The sequence below is a fragment of the Streptopelia decaocto genome, assembly GCF_964273445.1.
Source record: "Streptopelia decaocto genome assembly, chromosome: 7".
NCBI lineage: Eukaryota > Metazoa > Chordata > Aves > Columbiformes > Columbidae > Streptopelia > Streptopelia decaocto.
In genome coordinates, this window is record NC_138661.1 from 7019711 (window position 1) to 7035883 (window position 16173).

A 16173-nucleotide genomic window follows, 5' to 3' on the forward strand; every position below is an offset into this window, starting at 1 on the left:
AGGACTGAAACACTTATCTGTTTCCTTCCTTTCTTCTCTCCAGCTGAATACGAGGAAATCCAAGAGGCGCTTTCACCTCCTGCTTCTCATCCCTTGGATTTATTAAGGAGAGCTGTCCAGCTTTCATCTATTATTCACTGCAGACAAAGCTGCTCTGCTTGGAGTTCTTTGGGTGTTTTTTGACTACTTAGGGCTTTAATTTAATCTTTCACCGGTGCCAAACACAATTTCCTCTTCTTTGTCCTAGATACCTATGGAAAGCTCTGCCTGCTCAACTCTGTAGGCCAGGAGATGTCTCGCTGCAAGACCTCCATCCGTCGAGGGCAGCCCAACCCTGTCTACAAGGAAACTTTCATCTTCCAGGTTGCCCTCTTCCAGCTCTCTGATGTCACTCTAATGATCTCCATATACAACAGGCGCAGCATGAAGCGCAAAGAGATGATCGGCTGGATCTCCATGGGTCAAAACAGCAGTGGGGAGGAAGAGCAAAGTCATTGGCAGGAGATGAAGGAATCAAAGGGGACACAGGTCTGCAGGTGGCACACACTACTGGAGTCCTAGGGGTTACCAGGGCAGCCTGCAGGTCCTGGGACCATGAGCTGTGTCTTCCCTTGTTCGCAGTCAGCAGAAAACAGCTATCCCATGGCAAGCACTGTGGACTGGCAGGTCACGTACCGTACACTTTAACTTGACTTCTCAATGTTAGCACTCGTGGGTATTAAAGGTGGCAAGGCCTGGGAAGCAAGTTTAGTTCTTGTCTTTCCAGGTTGTCTTGCATTTTCTACATCCAAATAAATAACCCTAGGGAACACCAATGGGAAAACGTACAAAATCCTCTCCTTGGTAATTGTCTTGCTCATTTTGTCATAGGCTTAAATCACCACGGACTGATTTTGATGATATTTTCTTCTGGAGTAAACTATCTATTCCCTCCCGCCCCTTATTTATATTAATGAAGTTTGCAAATATTCTTGACACACAGATAGCTCACAGATAGGCTAACCTGCATGCAGATCACATTCTCTCTCTTTTATTATTGTGTTTCTAAGTCCTAGAAATAAGCATTTGATACCACTGTAGACTGGATGATATATTTTTCAGGCAGCATGGGAAAGCACTCTTGAATTTTCTGTCAAATTTTAAGTGCCTCGACATTACTACTCTTCTCCTGTTCTAACAATTGTTATTAGGACTAAACACCACTAGTATTTTTAATTAGGCATCCTGTGCACTTGTTAGCCTGTGTTGCCATAGATTTGCACGAGAGAAAATTAGCATCAGTTTTATATTGCAATTATACAGTGCATGTTTAGATGCTTACTTGAAGTTCATGGCTTCTGTCATCATGAATACCAAAAAAAGCCAGAACAATCTGCACATCCACCTTTGTGCCTGAATCACTCGTTTCTGCATCGTTGTTTTGCCAACATGTTACTTTGTTTTTCAAAAGTGAGATTCATTCAGAAAAGCATTTCTGTGCACATTACACAGGAAGGCTTTAGACTGGTGATTTCTCTGCGGTTCAGTTAAGCACAAATCAGTTTGCTGAGGGCTCTTCTTCAATTATGCTGTCCTGTAATGTATTCTCGGGATCTGAAAGGGGATGGTTTTTGGCATGTGGAGCAGTAGAGGATGCCAGACCATGTCACCTCATCTTCGGGGCAAGCTCTCCTGCAGGCAGGGAGTAGGACCTGGGGGACCACCCTTTAGGGGCTGCTGGCTCTGCTGACCTAGCGCCAGAGAGAAGTATTATGCTTCCTGCCTCTAACTGAAAGCAATGCAAGGAGCAGGCTTGCTGGATGAGGTGATGACACTTTTATGTAGTTACTTTCAAGACTATATTGTCATTTTCCATTTTAATCTTTTTTTTCTTGTCTCTCTAAGTTGAAGCTGTGGAGACGATGGATAGGGGACACATCTTAGTCTGCTACTTGACTTATTGAAAGTTTAGCGGTTGTTAGCTGTTGCAATGCCACGTGCAGCACAGCAGAGGATGTTAATCATCTAGTGTAGTGACGGTACGTGGGCAGTAAGGTGCTGAGATCTACAAATACTACCAGCTGCCCAGTCTCCTGTTCCCCACGCTATCCAAGGGAGGACTGGCATTTCCCCGTTCCTGCTGATGACAGCAAGACATGGGAAATATTTTGCTGAAAAGATTTGTCTGTACTGAATCACTTCATGTTTTGTTTTTGTCATTTACTGAGACCTGGCACCAAATTCTGCCTCCTACTGCACCACAGCCGTCTCCTTCCCTTCAATGGTGCTTTGCAAATCTAACCAGTGTGAACTTTGGCACTGGCTGTTTGACCAAAATTGAGCCTTGGTGCTGGTTTGCATCACATGCAGGCTAGGCAGAGCCTGCAGGGCAGTGCTGTGATAGACACAGGTTATCATCACTTGGTGTGATACACACAGGCTTTGTCTGTCCTCATGCAGACAGAATAACCTGCATGTAGAAGGAATTCTGATATAGGTGGTACAAACTACGGGTTGTGGTTTTATCTATTCTTATCACTTACCCGTCTGAGCATCATTTTTCTGGTGAGACTGGTGGGTATCCTATGCAGGAGGGTTGTCCTCCACTGCCTAGATAAGTTGGCATAATATCTGCTTTGCACTACTGGGGCTTTGTATCACAAAGCAGGATCTAACCCAAATACAGCGCAGCGAACAAATACGTTTTTGACTGCACTTTTAATGCTGCTGTATTACCAATGTGAGAGAAAATGAGCAGTTGAATGGTAACCAGCAGAACAGAAATGTGGTTTTATCATGTTCTTTTATTCTGGAAAAAAGTAGAGACAACAGCCTCGTTCAAAAGGTGCGTTTGCTGGTTTCAGTTGTTTTCCAATCTCTGCATCTCTTTTCCTGAGTTGTGTAAAATGTATATACAAGTGTTTATAAGTAATTGTATCATCTGGAATGTGTATGTATAATAAACTTACTGAGATTCTCTTCATAACTTTTTGAACTTGCAAAGTGTTGCTTATGCTTAATGATGACCTAAGGGAAAAGTATAAGTTGATAATATGTTCCAGCAGTGAACTGTAGATAACCCAGATTTATAACAGTGTGATTAAAACAAAATCATTGGAAAAGATCATTTTAAAAAGCAATGAAGTAAACTGGTTTTGGACTTCCATGCCTTTTTCACATCAAGATCTTTTCTGAAGATAAAGCATTAAGGGAATTGAATTTTCATATATGATTTCAGTGTAGAATATTGGGAGTCACGGGAAAGCAGGTGAAAATAGCTTACTTAGAATAAGTTAATATCCGAGCCCATGCTAAAACTTTGCTCTCCAATGGAAGCAGGTTACTGCATCCTTGCAACATTTTGGCCTGATGTTTTACCAGATAAATCTGGAGAGAAGGGAAAAGGGATGAGGCAAGGGGAGCATTGGGGTTTTGGAGCTGCTGCTAAACCTGTTGGTACACCTGTGTCTTGAGCAGTGTATTTATGGGGTTCATCAAATTCCTGCTGAAGCAACAGAGGAATTTAGGAATCTTGGGATGAACAGAATGTTGCACGTGCCCATGCTTGCTAGCTGTACTTTGCGATTTGTGTTGCTTTTGTGGTTTATTTTTCTTTTCAGTATTGACTGTCTGTGAAATGAAGGCTTGGCAGCAGCTGCCCTGTATTCCACAGCTCCCCTAATTCTTCCCGTTCACAGATTGAATTAGTCATTGCTAATATTGATACAGGCTGGGCTTGTGCTCATGGTCTTTCTTATGTAAATACTTATGCCCTTTCAGTCACTGCTTTAACCCTTTGTTTCCTTTGGAAGTGGCTGACAAGACTGAATTCCAGAAATATTTCAATTCCTTAGGAATTTTGGCTCGCAGTTGGCAATGGTCAGGAGACCTGATGCCCTGTGCTCCACATGGCCTCCATCCATGTGTATGCCGATGTTGATGCCTGGTCTCTGCTTCTGAGGAGCTCTAGAAGGAGCAGGAAAGCAGGAAGACAACATCTGACCTGGTTCTGGGAGTGCTTGGGTGCTTGCAGGTCCAAATTATGGAGGTTTCCTAATGCATTTGTGTTTTCTAAGATAATTCATCCCATTTCGACACCACTTTCTGAAATCCCCTTATAGCTTATTTGAGTTTTCTTCTCTTCAGGGAAAAAAAAAGACCAAACAAACTGTAAACCCACAAAACCATTGTGTGGGAAGGAACAAACTGAACTGGCATAAACCCAGAATATTGTGGGCAAGTGCCCTGGATGCATCTCTGTATCTTGAACAGCATCGTTCAGCTAGTTGCAGTCTGGTTCTTCCTTGGTCCCTCTCCAGCAAGCACGCCCCTGTCCTGCTAGTCTCTCTGCTGTTGTTTTATTTTTTTTTAGTTTTAATGTGTATTGACAACAGAGCAGAATGATCTCACCACATTTATATTCCCTGTAATAATGCTGACTTTCAACTGATGCCCACAGAAATGAGTACCTCTTTTAGCCCACTGAGCTCCAGCTTGAGCTTACTGAAGTGTCCGTTTGTAAAGGCTTTATCTGGATGCTCTGCTACATCATCTGATTTGTCTGAGTTTCCTTTTTACCAGTGTCTTTAATTACCTGGACCCTGCTGTGTCCTGCTCGCTCCTGTCACTCTGGCTTGTCTGTATTTCCCTTGTGGGGTAATGTGGGTTGTGCAGCTCCTGGGGCACATGGACAATACTTAGATATATTTTTAGCGGCTGCAGATCCCGAGAAGTTATTTGGTGCTTTACATAGTTGACTGATCTTCAGTCATGAATGTCTTTAGATGTTCTTGAACGCACAGAACCAAAGGCTGCCAGCTGCTATTGATCAATTCTCCAGCGTAAAGCCTAAGGTGGCAGCCTGGCAAAGGAGCAGGCATTTCCTCTGGTGGCAGTTCATTTTCTCCTTCAGCTGAAACTGGCGATGACCTTGGAGCTAGCGTGCCTGCAGAGCTTGCTTTCCACTCCCATATTTGTCATCATCTTTAATCTGTGTGATCACTGCACTTCATCTCTCTGCCTCTCAGCTGCCTTCTGCCCTTCAGCACAAAAGGGGGACAGAAAGGCTGAGCAAAGAATATGGCCTTTCCTATCGCGTTATCCCCGGGCTCAAGGGGAGCTGACTCCTGGAGGGGTCATCTTAAAGTTATGATGCTCATTATCAAGACCTTGCCTCCCTGCTCTCTAGTCTGCTTGTGGAGTTTGAAGCTTGTTGGTCGGTCTGTGATACTTTAATAATTATAAAGTAGTGACATCCATTCCCCACAGTGTAGACCGAGTTAATGACAGAGGAAATAACCTGTTCTGTATTTAGGTTCCTTTTTTTTTTTTTTTAACCTCCTGTAAGCATCGTGTTCTGTAAAAGGACGAGAGAGCCTGAAGGAATTAGTATGCAGGCGCATCCGCTTTCCATTTGAAATGTACTAAGTGTGATGTTTGTAACTATGGTTTAAGAGAAAAAAAAAAGCAGCCAGGGTTTGTAGAAGATCTCACACTTTGAATGAGGCAGGTTTTTCCCTTCAGCGTGTGCTACCCCAGCAAATCCATTCTCATACCCCCGGCAGTGATTCTGGCTCCCAGCTGGCCTGTTTCTGTGATAAAAGCAGCCAGCAGCTGACAGATCCTAAAGCTTGGAAAGACATACAGGATAATTCAGCAGAGCTGGTTTGGGTGTTTATTTGGAATCTAGTGCAGATTTAACAAGCTGTCGTGCAAGAAATGAAAAGCCAGAGCAGTGACGGGGAGGGCGGTGGGGATGGGGGTGTCTCAGGGGGGTTGAGATGCTGTAGAGCTGGGAATCTGCTCACTCTCTATTCTAGAGAGCAGCACAGCCGGGCTGCAGTGGCATCAGGCCTGGGCTGAAACCCGGTTTCTCTGTATGATTCCCTAGCTCCAGATCTGCTGAAGGCATACAGCTTTTAAAAATTATTTATTTATTATTGCTTTTTTTCAGCTCAGAGTGAGCTTGTGTTTTCCTGCAGCCTACGCTGTAGGCCTTAAGAAATGAATGTGTAAATATTTTGTCTGTCACAGCAGCCCAAGGTCATCTTTCTGGAACAGCAAACAGGCACAGAATCCAAAGAAGATCAGTCTGTCATGTGAGTAAGGTTAGCATCTGCACTTACAAATGACAAAGGCTATTAATCCTCATGCTGTAATCCCCAAGCTGTTTGCCAGCTGGCAGCAGGAAGATGTTCCCGCTCAACCCACACAGCTATCCATGTTTTTTTCACCTTTATGAAGCAGATATAGGTCAATACTGCAGCCTGGATAAAGAACTTGGTAGATACCATTCATCCCTTCTAGCTCATTACAATCCCTCTCTTCTCCACACAAGCCATCTCTACAAACGAGGGTGTAAGAGGAGAGCTGCAGGCTGTGTTCTCCCTGTGCTTCTTCCCCAAAATAGAAGGCTGAAGGTGAGATTTTTCCCTGCTTTACTACTAAGTTTCTCATGGGAGGATAAATTTTGAGATCTTGCTGCAGAGCTGAGCAGCCAGAGCAAAGCTCTGTCACTCAGCAGGTCTTTACACACAGAGCAGGGAAAACCCAATGCTTGGGTGAGGCAGATAGAAGTCCAGTGTTGAGACGTTTTTGATCCTAATTTGGGAACCTGCATGGGATTTGGGTATAGCCCATCACAGGGGAATAAAACCTGAATCCAATGAGGTACCAGTGATGAAGGAAGCCTAGTCTGATCTTGCAGAACAAAACCCGTACAGTCACCATGCTGCACCCTGTGAGGATTTGACATCTGAGGCTGGAAAAAGTAGAAGAGACCCAAAAGCCAGATGGGAGCTGTGGAGCTCCACTCAGATATATTAGTTGCTCATCTCTTCACAAAACTGGAAAGCAAATTGTTTGGTTTCAATTAACAAAAGCAGTTTAACAGAAATCACAGCTCCTTGAGCAGCTGCAGGTGTGAGGAAGAGAGGACATTACCTCCTGGCTCTTCTGTTTCCTCCAGGCTGTAATACATGACCATCTAATAGATACCAAATACTCTGGAGTATCTGTCTGCTGTAACATCATACCCAGCGTGGGATAATATTGTTGAGTAACAAGAGACAAAAAGCTGATCTGGGCCATGGGTGAAGAATGAGAAAGATTCAGGATTCAGACAAAAGCTAAATTCTTTCCTGAATCTCGCAACAATTAATTAGCCTTGACCTCCAGGGACGGCATTTTGTTCTGCAAAATATTTCCTCCTCCCTTTATTTCTCAGACCTAGGAGAAGGTTGCAAATTTCTCTCTTCATTAGCAGCTGCGAAAAATCATACAATTTTACCAGCTTTCCTCATCCCAGTTGTGTCTTCTTAAAACTTTCCAGCTGCTTTTCCTTCATGCTCTATCCATCATGGCATCTCCTTTACTCTCATTAATATCTGTAGAGATCTGCTGCAGGTCAGGTCTGTGCCCAGTAGCAATATCTTATGTTTATGGTGCTCAGGATAAAACCTATCCTCCAATCTCTTGCCATCACTATGTGGCACCTCAAGCACAAGTTTTCCAATTAAACTGATACCACATCTCTCCCATAGTCCTCTGCTGGCACTGCTGTGGTTTTTGTCTTGCTAGGCTGTACTCTCAGCTGTAACTTCATTGACTTTTTCCCAGCAGAGAGTTTTGTTTGTCAAGAAGAGGAAATGAAGTAATCGTTTGGTAGACTTAGCATTTAAATGCTGCATGGCATTTATATCTGTATATATATATAAAAAAATGTGTTTTTTTTCTATGGTAGAATGCCAGCAGGCATTTGCATGAAACACATCTCAATGTGTATTTGACTGTTGATTTAAATATACTGTATATAATAAGTTATTTTTAGTGTGTGTTGGCTTCTTTCTATATTGGAACAATATAGAAAGGGCATTGCCACGGGACAGTACTGTAAGCCCACTTACTGCATCTCAGTCCTGGTATGTAGTAGAATAATCTATTTTTTAAGAGGTTTTTTCTATCATTGCTGTCATATACTCAGCACAGACCAGGGACAGGTAGTGAGCCAGTTGGTATTCAGAGTAATTCAGCCCTGTGGCTGAGGGTTTGTCAAGAGTAATAGAAATCTCAGCTCTGCTTTTCCAACCTGAGATGGACAAACACAAAATTTATCCATAAATCAATCACTTTAGATAATAACAATACAGACAAATTAATAAAAATGCCTAACTTCTTCCTAACTTCTGTCAGTTGCAAAAGCAAGTCTTCTAGACCTTCAATGTATTGCTGAATTATTTTTATGACAAATAAATCTATAAAAGGAGAAGTGTTCATACTGTGAAGGTTGTAAGAAACAAATTCATATACCTTTTCCACTTTTGTGAAGTTCAAAGATTTGCACTGAAAATTGTACCTTGAATCTACTTAATAAATGGCTGGTATTAACTGGTGGGGCCAATGGAATGTTATGAGCATTATTTCACTTGCTGTGTGTGTGATTGAAAGAGATATCTGAAGTGCAAAACTGTGATAAAAAAGATGAGAAATACGATGAAAAGATGTTTCGATATTCGACAGGAAGAGTGGTACGGGTTTATTCTTAGCTTTTCATGTACTTGACAATGAAACATTTTTATTCTACTTAAGTGCTAACGTGCATGATCATACAATATATTGCCTCTTGCTAATTATATGCTGCGTTAGGAATACTAATGTCTAGATGATATCTGACTGGAAAAAAAAAAAGGCATTAAATCCAGTTTCTGCAGAATTTTGGGCTGAAATTATCTACACATGCATAAAGCCATCCACACCTTAGAAACATTCTTATTTTGTTATGGTGAACGCTGTAGTTATAGGTTTTTATCAATAAAATAGAAGCAGATGGCTCATGTAGACATGCAAAACCGACGTCTCTTCCTTTTTTGTTTGTATTGTGGCAGAAGCGAGTGAATATGAATCTAGGAGAGGTGGACGTGTTTTGTTCAGAACAAAGATGCAGGTGTCCAGTGCATAATGTATAACTGGGAGGAATGGGAAATATCCCCCTCCCTTGGTCCCCCTGTCTGTCCACACTGACAGAGGGGCCCTGTGGCTGCAGGTGGAGGCTGCTGAGGGCTTTGGGGGACTGAAGATGTTCCAATATCCTGCTGTGTCTTTACCTCCTCCCTCCATACACCGCCTTTCCGCCAGCTCTATGTGGGGAAGTGCTGGTTATCTGTTTGATGTCTGGTGTTCCCCCATCTCTCACCCAGCCTTTGGCAAGAGTTGGAGCAGCCCCTCTCACGCAACTCAATGGTGGTTCCATTTCTCCTATATGTCCATGGGTGTGCCACCTGCACCAGGGCACGTCAAGATCAATGTGTCTCATCTATGTAGATACCAGCTTCGTTGACAACCCGGCCATGTGTGTGGGACACTGAGGGATGCTCCCCGTGGCAGTTGGATTTGTCTTGCTTTGGGAACAGAGGTAAGAGCTCAAGCCTTGGGCTGGAGAGCTGAAATTGGGCTGACATGAGGCCAGGAACATCACCTCAGCAATTACAAATATGTCTTTATCTGGTGGCCACTTATGCTTGCATGTACTTTTAGTCAAGATGTATTTGTGTGTGTTACACTTCTGCCAGGTCACAGTTGTAATCCATGCCTACATTAAGACAGAGAAAGACAGAAGCTAAAAAAATTTCCAAATCAGTGATTTTGGACTGGGAATAATGTGTTTCTCTTGGAACAGCAATGCTGTCTTTGAGGGAGACTTGAGAAACCATGATTCCTGAATCCCTGCTGGCATCCGCAGGGCTGTCTTTCCAGGACCAGCCCACAAATAGAGTTTCTTTTTCTAGCAATGGTTGGTAGCTTCTGAAAGACTCAGCAGCCCAGAAGTGGCTGGTACAAGCCATGTCTGGGTACACGGAAAACCAGCCCAAAGCTCCTCGCCTGAAAGATGGCAGGGAAATGGGGTACACTGGGAGACTCAGAGAGACATGAGGGAGTTCAGCAAAACTTACCCTACTTGGTGCAAACTGGTGATGAAAAACGTTTTCCTAAGTACTAACATCTGTGGGATGAACAAGGTCAGCTGAGAGGGGTGAGGATGGGAAAGAGCTGGAGATATTTTGCATTTTTGGAGACCTCGGCAGCAGGGCTGGCTGCAGAGGGGAGGTTGGGGGGGTTGCTCTGGGCTCAGCGCCCCAGCAGCTCCTCTGGGCACAGAAGGGGATCTGCAGAACCAGGGACTGGCTGTGAGTTGCTCTGAGGTTTGGGAGCTCAGGTGAGTGCTGCTGCCGAGGTGGTGACATGGCCTGAGTGGGTACTACAGCAGCGCTTTCCTGGCCTGATTATTCATAACACCGTTTCACCCCATGCATTTTTCTGAAAACCGCTTAAAATTCACCCTGCCCATCTCTTGGCCTCAGTTCCCCCACCCACTCCACGATATTTCTCCTGTGTAAAACAAATCCTGAGGGGTACAGGCAATTACTCTAAAAGACTTAGGCACTGCTGGGGACACTGCACTTATTTGGCTCTTCCCACAGCCCCACAATGTCCTTGGGGGGATGTCCTCAGCCACCACGTGGTGACAAAGGAGCTGACAGTGCTGTCAAAGTGGGTGGGTTTTCTCTGATCATCAGCACAGGATCAAACAAAGTGGGGTTTGATTTATTCCTCTGGGCAGACTTGCCTTTGTCCCTGTTCAAGCTCAGCAGATGCTACAGTGAAGCTGCTGGCATTGAACTCAGGGAATGGACCGTACATATTGGTGCCAATGTTTGGGCAGCTTGGCATAAATGACTGGTCTGAGGCCACCCATAAAAATCAGTATTAAGTACTTGGGCAAATACCATGGTGGGCTTAGTTGCTGCTCTTACTGGGACACTCATTGTTCAGCGTGAGCATGTGTGGATATTGCTGGGCTCCCTGGGGGCTCTCAGCTGTGTTTCGTTTTATTGTTCTGGTTATCCTGTTCTTCCTCCAGCTGCATTTTAATTCCTTGCTCAGAGTGGCTTCATTCCTTGGCAAAGCACCAACGATTGTTTTGCCAAGACATCCCTGATGTCATCCTAATTTTGACCAGTTGGAAAAGTCACATTTGTAATGTCGGGAAACTAAGTTTTGAATTTCAACGAAAGTGTGATATCATTTTTCATGAGAGGGTGAGAGCATTCCCACTTCTCAATCAGCTCAGTTGAGGCTAAAGAAGCTGAGTTGTTTGCCATCTGTCTCCTTGCCAGTCTCTCCCCCACCATCATAGTTTTTGAACAGGTTGGCCAATTTCAATCACATTTGAGGGAAGGGTAACTGTCTCAAAGACAATTAGACTTCTACAAAATTTATCACCTGGCGGAGAATCATTTACAGAGAAGCAGAAAGGAGTAGGTTTGATGGCCAGGGGTCGGTCAGCTGGTCCATCATGATGGTGTGCAGCTCCAGAGCAGTGACAGCATCTGCTGCCTCTTGTGCTGTCTCTACTTGAACTGGAAGTGTCCAAGGGGACATGGTGGAGTTTGGTGATGGAGGGGAGGATAAAGAGGAAAAATGTGTAGGAAAATGGGCTTCATTAGTTCTGCTTTCCCCAGCTTGTTTCTGAAATTTTTTGAAGGCTTTAAATGTAAAAAGGTCCAAAAAAGACCCTCATATTTTCAGATATCAACAAATTTTCTTGTCAAACGTATTGGAAGATAGAGCAGAAAAGATAGAGATCTAGCACAGGAAAAACAAAAGGAGAAATAACTGTTCTTTTAGGATGAAATGCAAAGGCTGCATTTTAACACAGGCAGGATTAGCCTCCCAAGTCATCTGGTCTCTCTGAGGTTGCCCAACTGTTGGGAGGCATGAATGGGGTCCAGAAACTGGAGCCATTTGTCTCCATTTGCTGTGACAAGCCAACAGTCTTTGTCTGTCAGAGGCAGCTGAATGGGCCAGGTCAGGGATAAAAACTGGTCCAGGGTGTAACTCCTCGCATCTGAAACTGCTCATCATTTCAGGTACAAAAGCTAAACATTTCAGGTATGTTTTATCTTTTGAAAATACCTTCTGCATACTGTGTTTAGAAATATGGCATGTGTGTAGGTATATGCTGCCTGGGAGGGCTGGTGCTTTTATACACACATTTTCTGAATGTTTGCTGCTTAACTTCAAAAGGGCACATTAATTTAATTCATTTTTCTTTAACAGTTGGCTTGAGGAGATGTTAACTGCTTTGAAATGAAGGAACTGATTTTTTCTAATTCTGAGAGGCAGTTAAAGTAAAGTAAATGCTAATGTTCTGGGGGTTTATATTCCCAATTGCTCTAAACCATTTAAAAACATATATTTATTGTAGCACTGACTATGCTAGGCAATCTTGCTTTCAAAAGACTGGGAAAAAAAAAAAAAAGACAAGAAATAGCTACTCTTCTATTTTCTGCCTGTCCAGGTTTTATCTTGTGCAGTATGCATTTAAAGTCTTATCTTTTCACATAATATCACTGTCAATAGAGACTTTGGTTCCAGTTCACAGTTCTGTTTAATTTCCATTGCATTAAAACATCTTGCGCTTCAGATGGGCAGCGATTCCTGACCAGGCGTCCCTGGCAGAGGGGAAAGCTCCTCTTCAGACAGGGAGGGGACCTGATCTCTTGTGTTCCCGTGGCAGGAGAAAAGGGATGGCATGGGATGGCATGGGGCATCTGCTGCTTATCTTGATAGAGGTCACTTTCAGCCAGCAGAGCAATGCTGGTTTATACGGGCAGGGGATCTGTTTCCTTGCACTCTCTGCCCCCTCAGAGAGCGGACAAAGAAAAGCTGCCAGACTTGGATTGCAGAAGAATTTTCTTCAGGCTGATCTGGGGATGGAAATGCTTCTTGGAGCCAGCTGGGGAAAGATTAGCCGACCTTTTGGCTGTAAATTGTTGCCAGCTAATAAGTCTTGCTTGTGTTCTGACAGGAGAGGGGAAGATGTGTCTTTGCAGCAGAAATTGTGTTGAATGTTAAAAAAAAAATACAATCAATTTCAGGAAGACTGGAGTAACTGAACCTGTCATTCATTCAGCTCTTAGACGCAGAGTAGGTGCTTCTGTGTCTTCCTTTTCTATCTCTGCTTACAGAAGTGATATTACTGAAGTAATTATGACATCTTTGTGAAGAGCTGAAGAATCGCTCAAGTCCTCTATTCAGCAGCAGAGAAATGTCAGATTCATCTCACAGTAAATTTAAAATTACACCAACCTGAACTATCTCTACTGGCAGCATAATAATAAGGCGGGTAATCAAAATCAATTAAATTCCAGTGCCTTCCTATTGTCCTAGAAAATTCAGATTTGAAATTAGTTTGAGTTCATTTGACTTCTCAATAAAAGAAGCAGAGCTTTAGAGATAATTTGAAATAAGTATATGGCCGTGACTGATCTTTTATCAAGCTGCAAGGACCAGAGGAGCTGTGTGTGTGCACGTGCATGTCAGTGCATACTGGGTAGCAAATACAGTCAGATACTCGAAGTCAGTGGAGTGACTGTTTTGCGGCTGCTGTGTTGACATATGTTGGGACTCAGGCTTTCCAGGTCTCATTTTGTTAAAATTTGGATGAGCTATTGGTCAGGTGAATGTCAAAAAACATGTGCCTCCTTTCCCACCGTGCAAGACGGAGGAGGACTAAGCCTGGTGCGTGCTGCTCTGCAGAACCTTCATGGAGACTGTGGAGCAACAAGAGCTCTGTGTGTCCTACCAGCAGTGACATGCCCAGATATGATGACTGTGGGGCACTCATCTTCCAGATCACCAGAGGGCTGCCCAGGAGCTTCAGATGCTCTTGGGTAATGAATGTATTCCCATAGCACCTTGCCTTTTTTGTGGCACTGGCTGAGCCTTTGAATCACCTTCAGCAGATGAATGGGGCATGAGTTGGAGTGAATGACTGCTCAGATAGGGCTATGGCATGAGCAGTGGTTGTGTGGACATAGACACAGTTGGGAGGCACAGAAAGAAAATTTATTGTCTAAGGAACTTTTCTCTTAGAGAAAGGTGCTGACCAGCTCCAAGATGGGAGCTGAAGCTGATCTAAGCCACAGTTGAGCCGGTAACTTCAGTGCAGCCATTGGCACCACTCTGGCTTGCCAGAAAAGCTCATCTTATATAACCCCTTTTCCAAGCCTGGGAGTGGCACACTTCTTCCAGCTAAGAACCCTATACATAGCCCACTGGAGAAATTGTGTTATTTTTTAAAATTATTTTATTTTTTTTAAATATACTTCCAGATCTGCCCATATCTACCTATAGTGTTAGAAACTTTGGGAAAGGGATTTCCCCTCTTTGTGCACACTGCCTTACACAGGTCAGGTTTTATTTACCTCCTTTAAACTTCTTCTGAGCCTTGCTGGCTGGACCCTTGGTTTTGAGGGCAAGCTGAGTCTGATATCCCACCTACTGTCATCAGGAGGGTCCTCAGCAGTAAAAAAATCCCCCAGTCTGGTTGAGATGCTGGAGTTGCCCCATCCCCAGTGACCTGCTGTTTAGTTTGGCAGAAGACGAGGTTTGGGATGTTTTGCTGTGTGGTTTTTATTCCTGCAGCAATCCCAGTTTCTTCCCATGGGATTTTGGAGTGCTGTGGTGCCTCTTTGGAGTCATGAGTGTATGTGCCACAGCCAGAGAGCCCCAGGGTGCCGTTGGGGCACCCCAAAGGCTCAGGGAAAAGCCAGTGTGCCAGGATGTGGGCATGGGAGAAGGAGGGAGCAACCTGAGTCGGGAGGGAAGAAGAGCGCGACCCAGAGAGATAACAGAAGAGCTCGGCTCTCAGCTCTTACTGACAGCAGTCTCAAAGCGAACTCACTGCTCCCTCCAGCCTTCCCAGGCACCAGCTGATGTTTCTCCCAATCTCTCCCTGAAGCAGGCAGAGCTCTCGCTCCATTCCTTGTCCTGCAGCGGGGGCACCCGGCACCTCTGCGGCCACTGATCCGCTCCTTACATCCTTCAGCCTGCCCCGAGGGGAGGTTTTATGCGTGTCCCCCGCTGAGGCTCCGAGCAGGACTGCCCCCACCCTAGCTCGGGCGTTTCACATCCCCATCCCCTGCTCTGCCGCGACGCCCCTGGCAGCTCCTCACTGCCTTTCCACTTCTGAACCACGGCATCTGCTCCATACTCCGTCTCCCCGGGCAGCCCGGCGTTCCGTCCGCCCTGTCCCGTCCCGCTGTGGAGCATCCCGGTGGCAGGACCTCCCTCTCCCTTCTTTCCTCCCTCTCCGCGGCCTCGAGTCGCGACGGTGATGGGGAGAGCGTCACCGTCTCCTAGCAACGCCCCTAGCAACGCTCCTAGCAACCGGGCAACATCTGCTCCCGCTGGACCAATCCGCGCCGGGAACATCTGGGCACCCACCTCCGCGGGCTGAGGCCGGGAGGTGATGCGCTCCTCAGTGGCTGCAAGGACCCGCAGGAGCTGCCACAACTACCTTCACTGCCACCACTGCCACCACCTTCTCCATTGTCACCACCTCCTCCAGGAGCAGCAGGCAGCCCGGACAGCAAGAGAAGCACCGGGAGCATCACTCCCTCCAGAGCCGGGGCTCGCTGGGTGAGTGCTGCGGAGCTGGTGATGTCCAGGAACAGCGAGCCGTGGGGTTGTCTGTGGCAGCGAACTGGTGTGGGGTTTTGCTGGTGGGATCTGCTCAAAGGGCTTTAGCAGGTGGCTGTTGGCGTGGAGGAAGTTTTGTGTGTGTTTGTGAGCTCTCAGCTTTGCTGCAGCATGGAAGAGGGCAGAGAACTGAGAGGGAGGCTGGCTGCTCATCCTGCAGTGCTACGGGCTGTGGGCAGAGCTGCCTGCTGCTCTGCTGGACTCTAGCATGCTCTATGAAAGGTCATTTTAATCAGAATCATCTTTTTGTTGTCAGAGCTGAACTCTGAAAAGTAACCGTAGCTACGCTTTCATTGCCCGTTAGCAAAGTATCATCCTCTGGAATGAGACAACTATCTAAATATAGATGTCTTATAGTTACGAGGCACGAATACGCACCCGCGCTGTTTCTCGCAGGATTTAGAGCTGTTTATTTTCATGGATGTACATAAAAATTGTGAGTCTGTCTGCATACTCATGTAAAAGTGCAGAGTTTGGGTATGCACATGCATATCTGTGATCATTTTTTGCCCAGACTGGGAAATATTCTTATTCCAGCATGCTAAATACTCCCCCCAGAAGGGAAGGCATCAGCTGGATACTGCTGCATCTACTTGCAGCCTAGAAACTGTACTGTATGTAAGGCAAACACTGAAACATGCATGCTGCAATAAT

At 45.1% G+C, this 16173-nt stretch overlaps 1 protein-coding gene across 1 annotated transcript in view; it reads left to right on the forward strand.

Annotated features, from left to right (window-relative positions):
• The window catches only part of SYT16 (synaptotagmin 16), a gene marked incomplete at both ends in the record, with an annotated part of 41205 nt that extends 40644 nt beyond the window's left edge, over positions 1 to 561 (forward strand). Inside the window, one exon of the mRNA XM_082058756.1 lies at positions 248 to 561. Within this exon, the coding sequence (XP_081914882.1) occupies positions 248 to 561 (314 nt within the window). The remainder of the gene's footprint in view (positions 1 to 247) is intronic.
• Between the last annotated feature and the right edge of the window lie 15612 nt (positions 562 to 16173).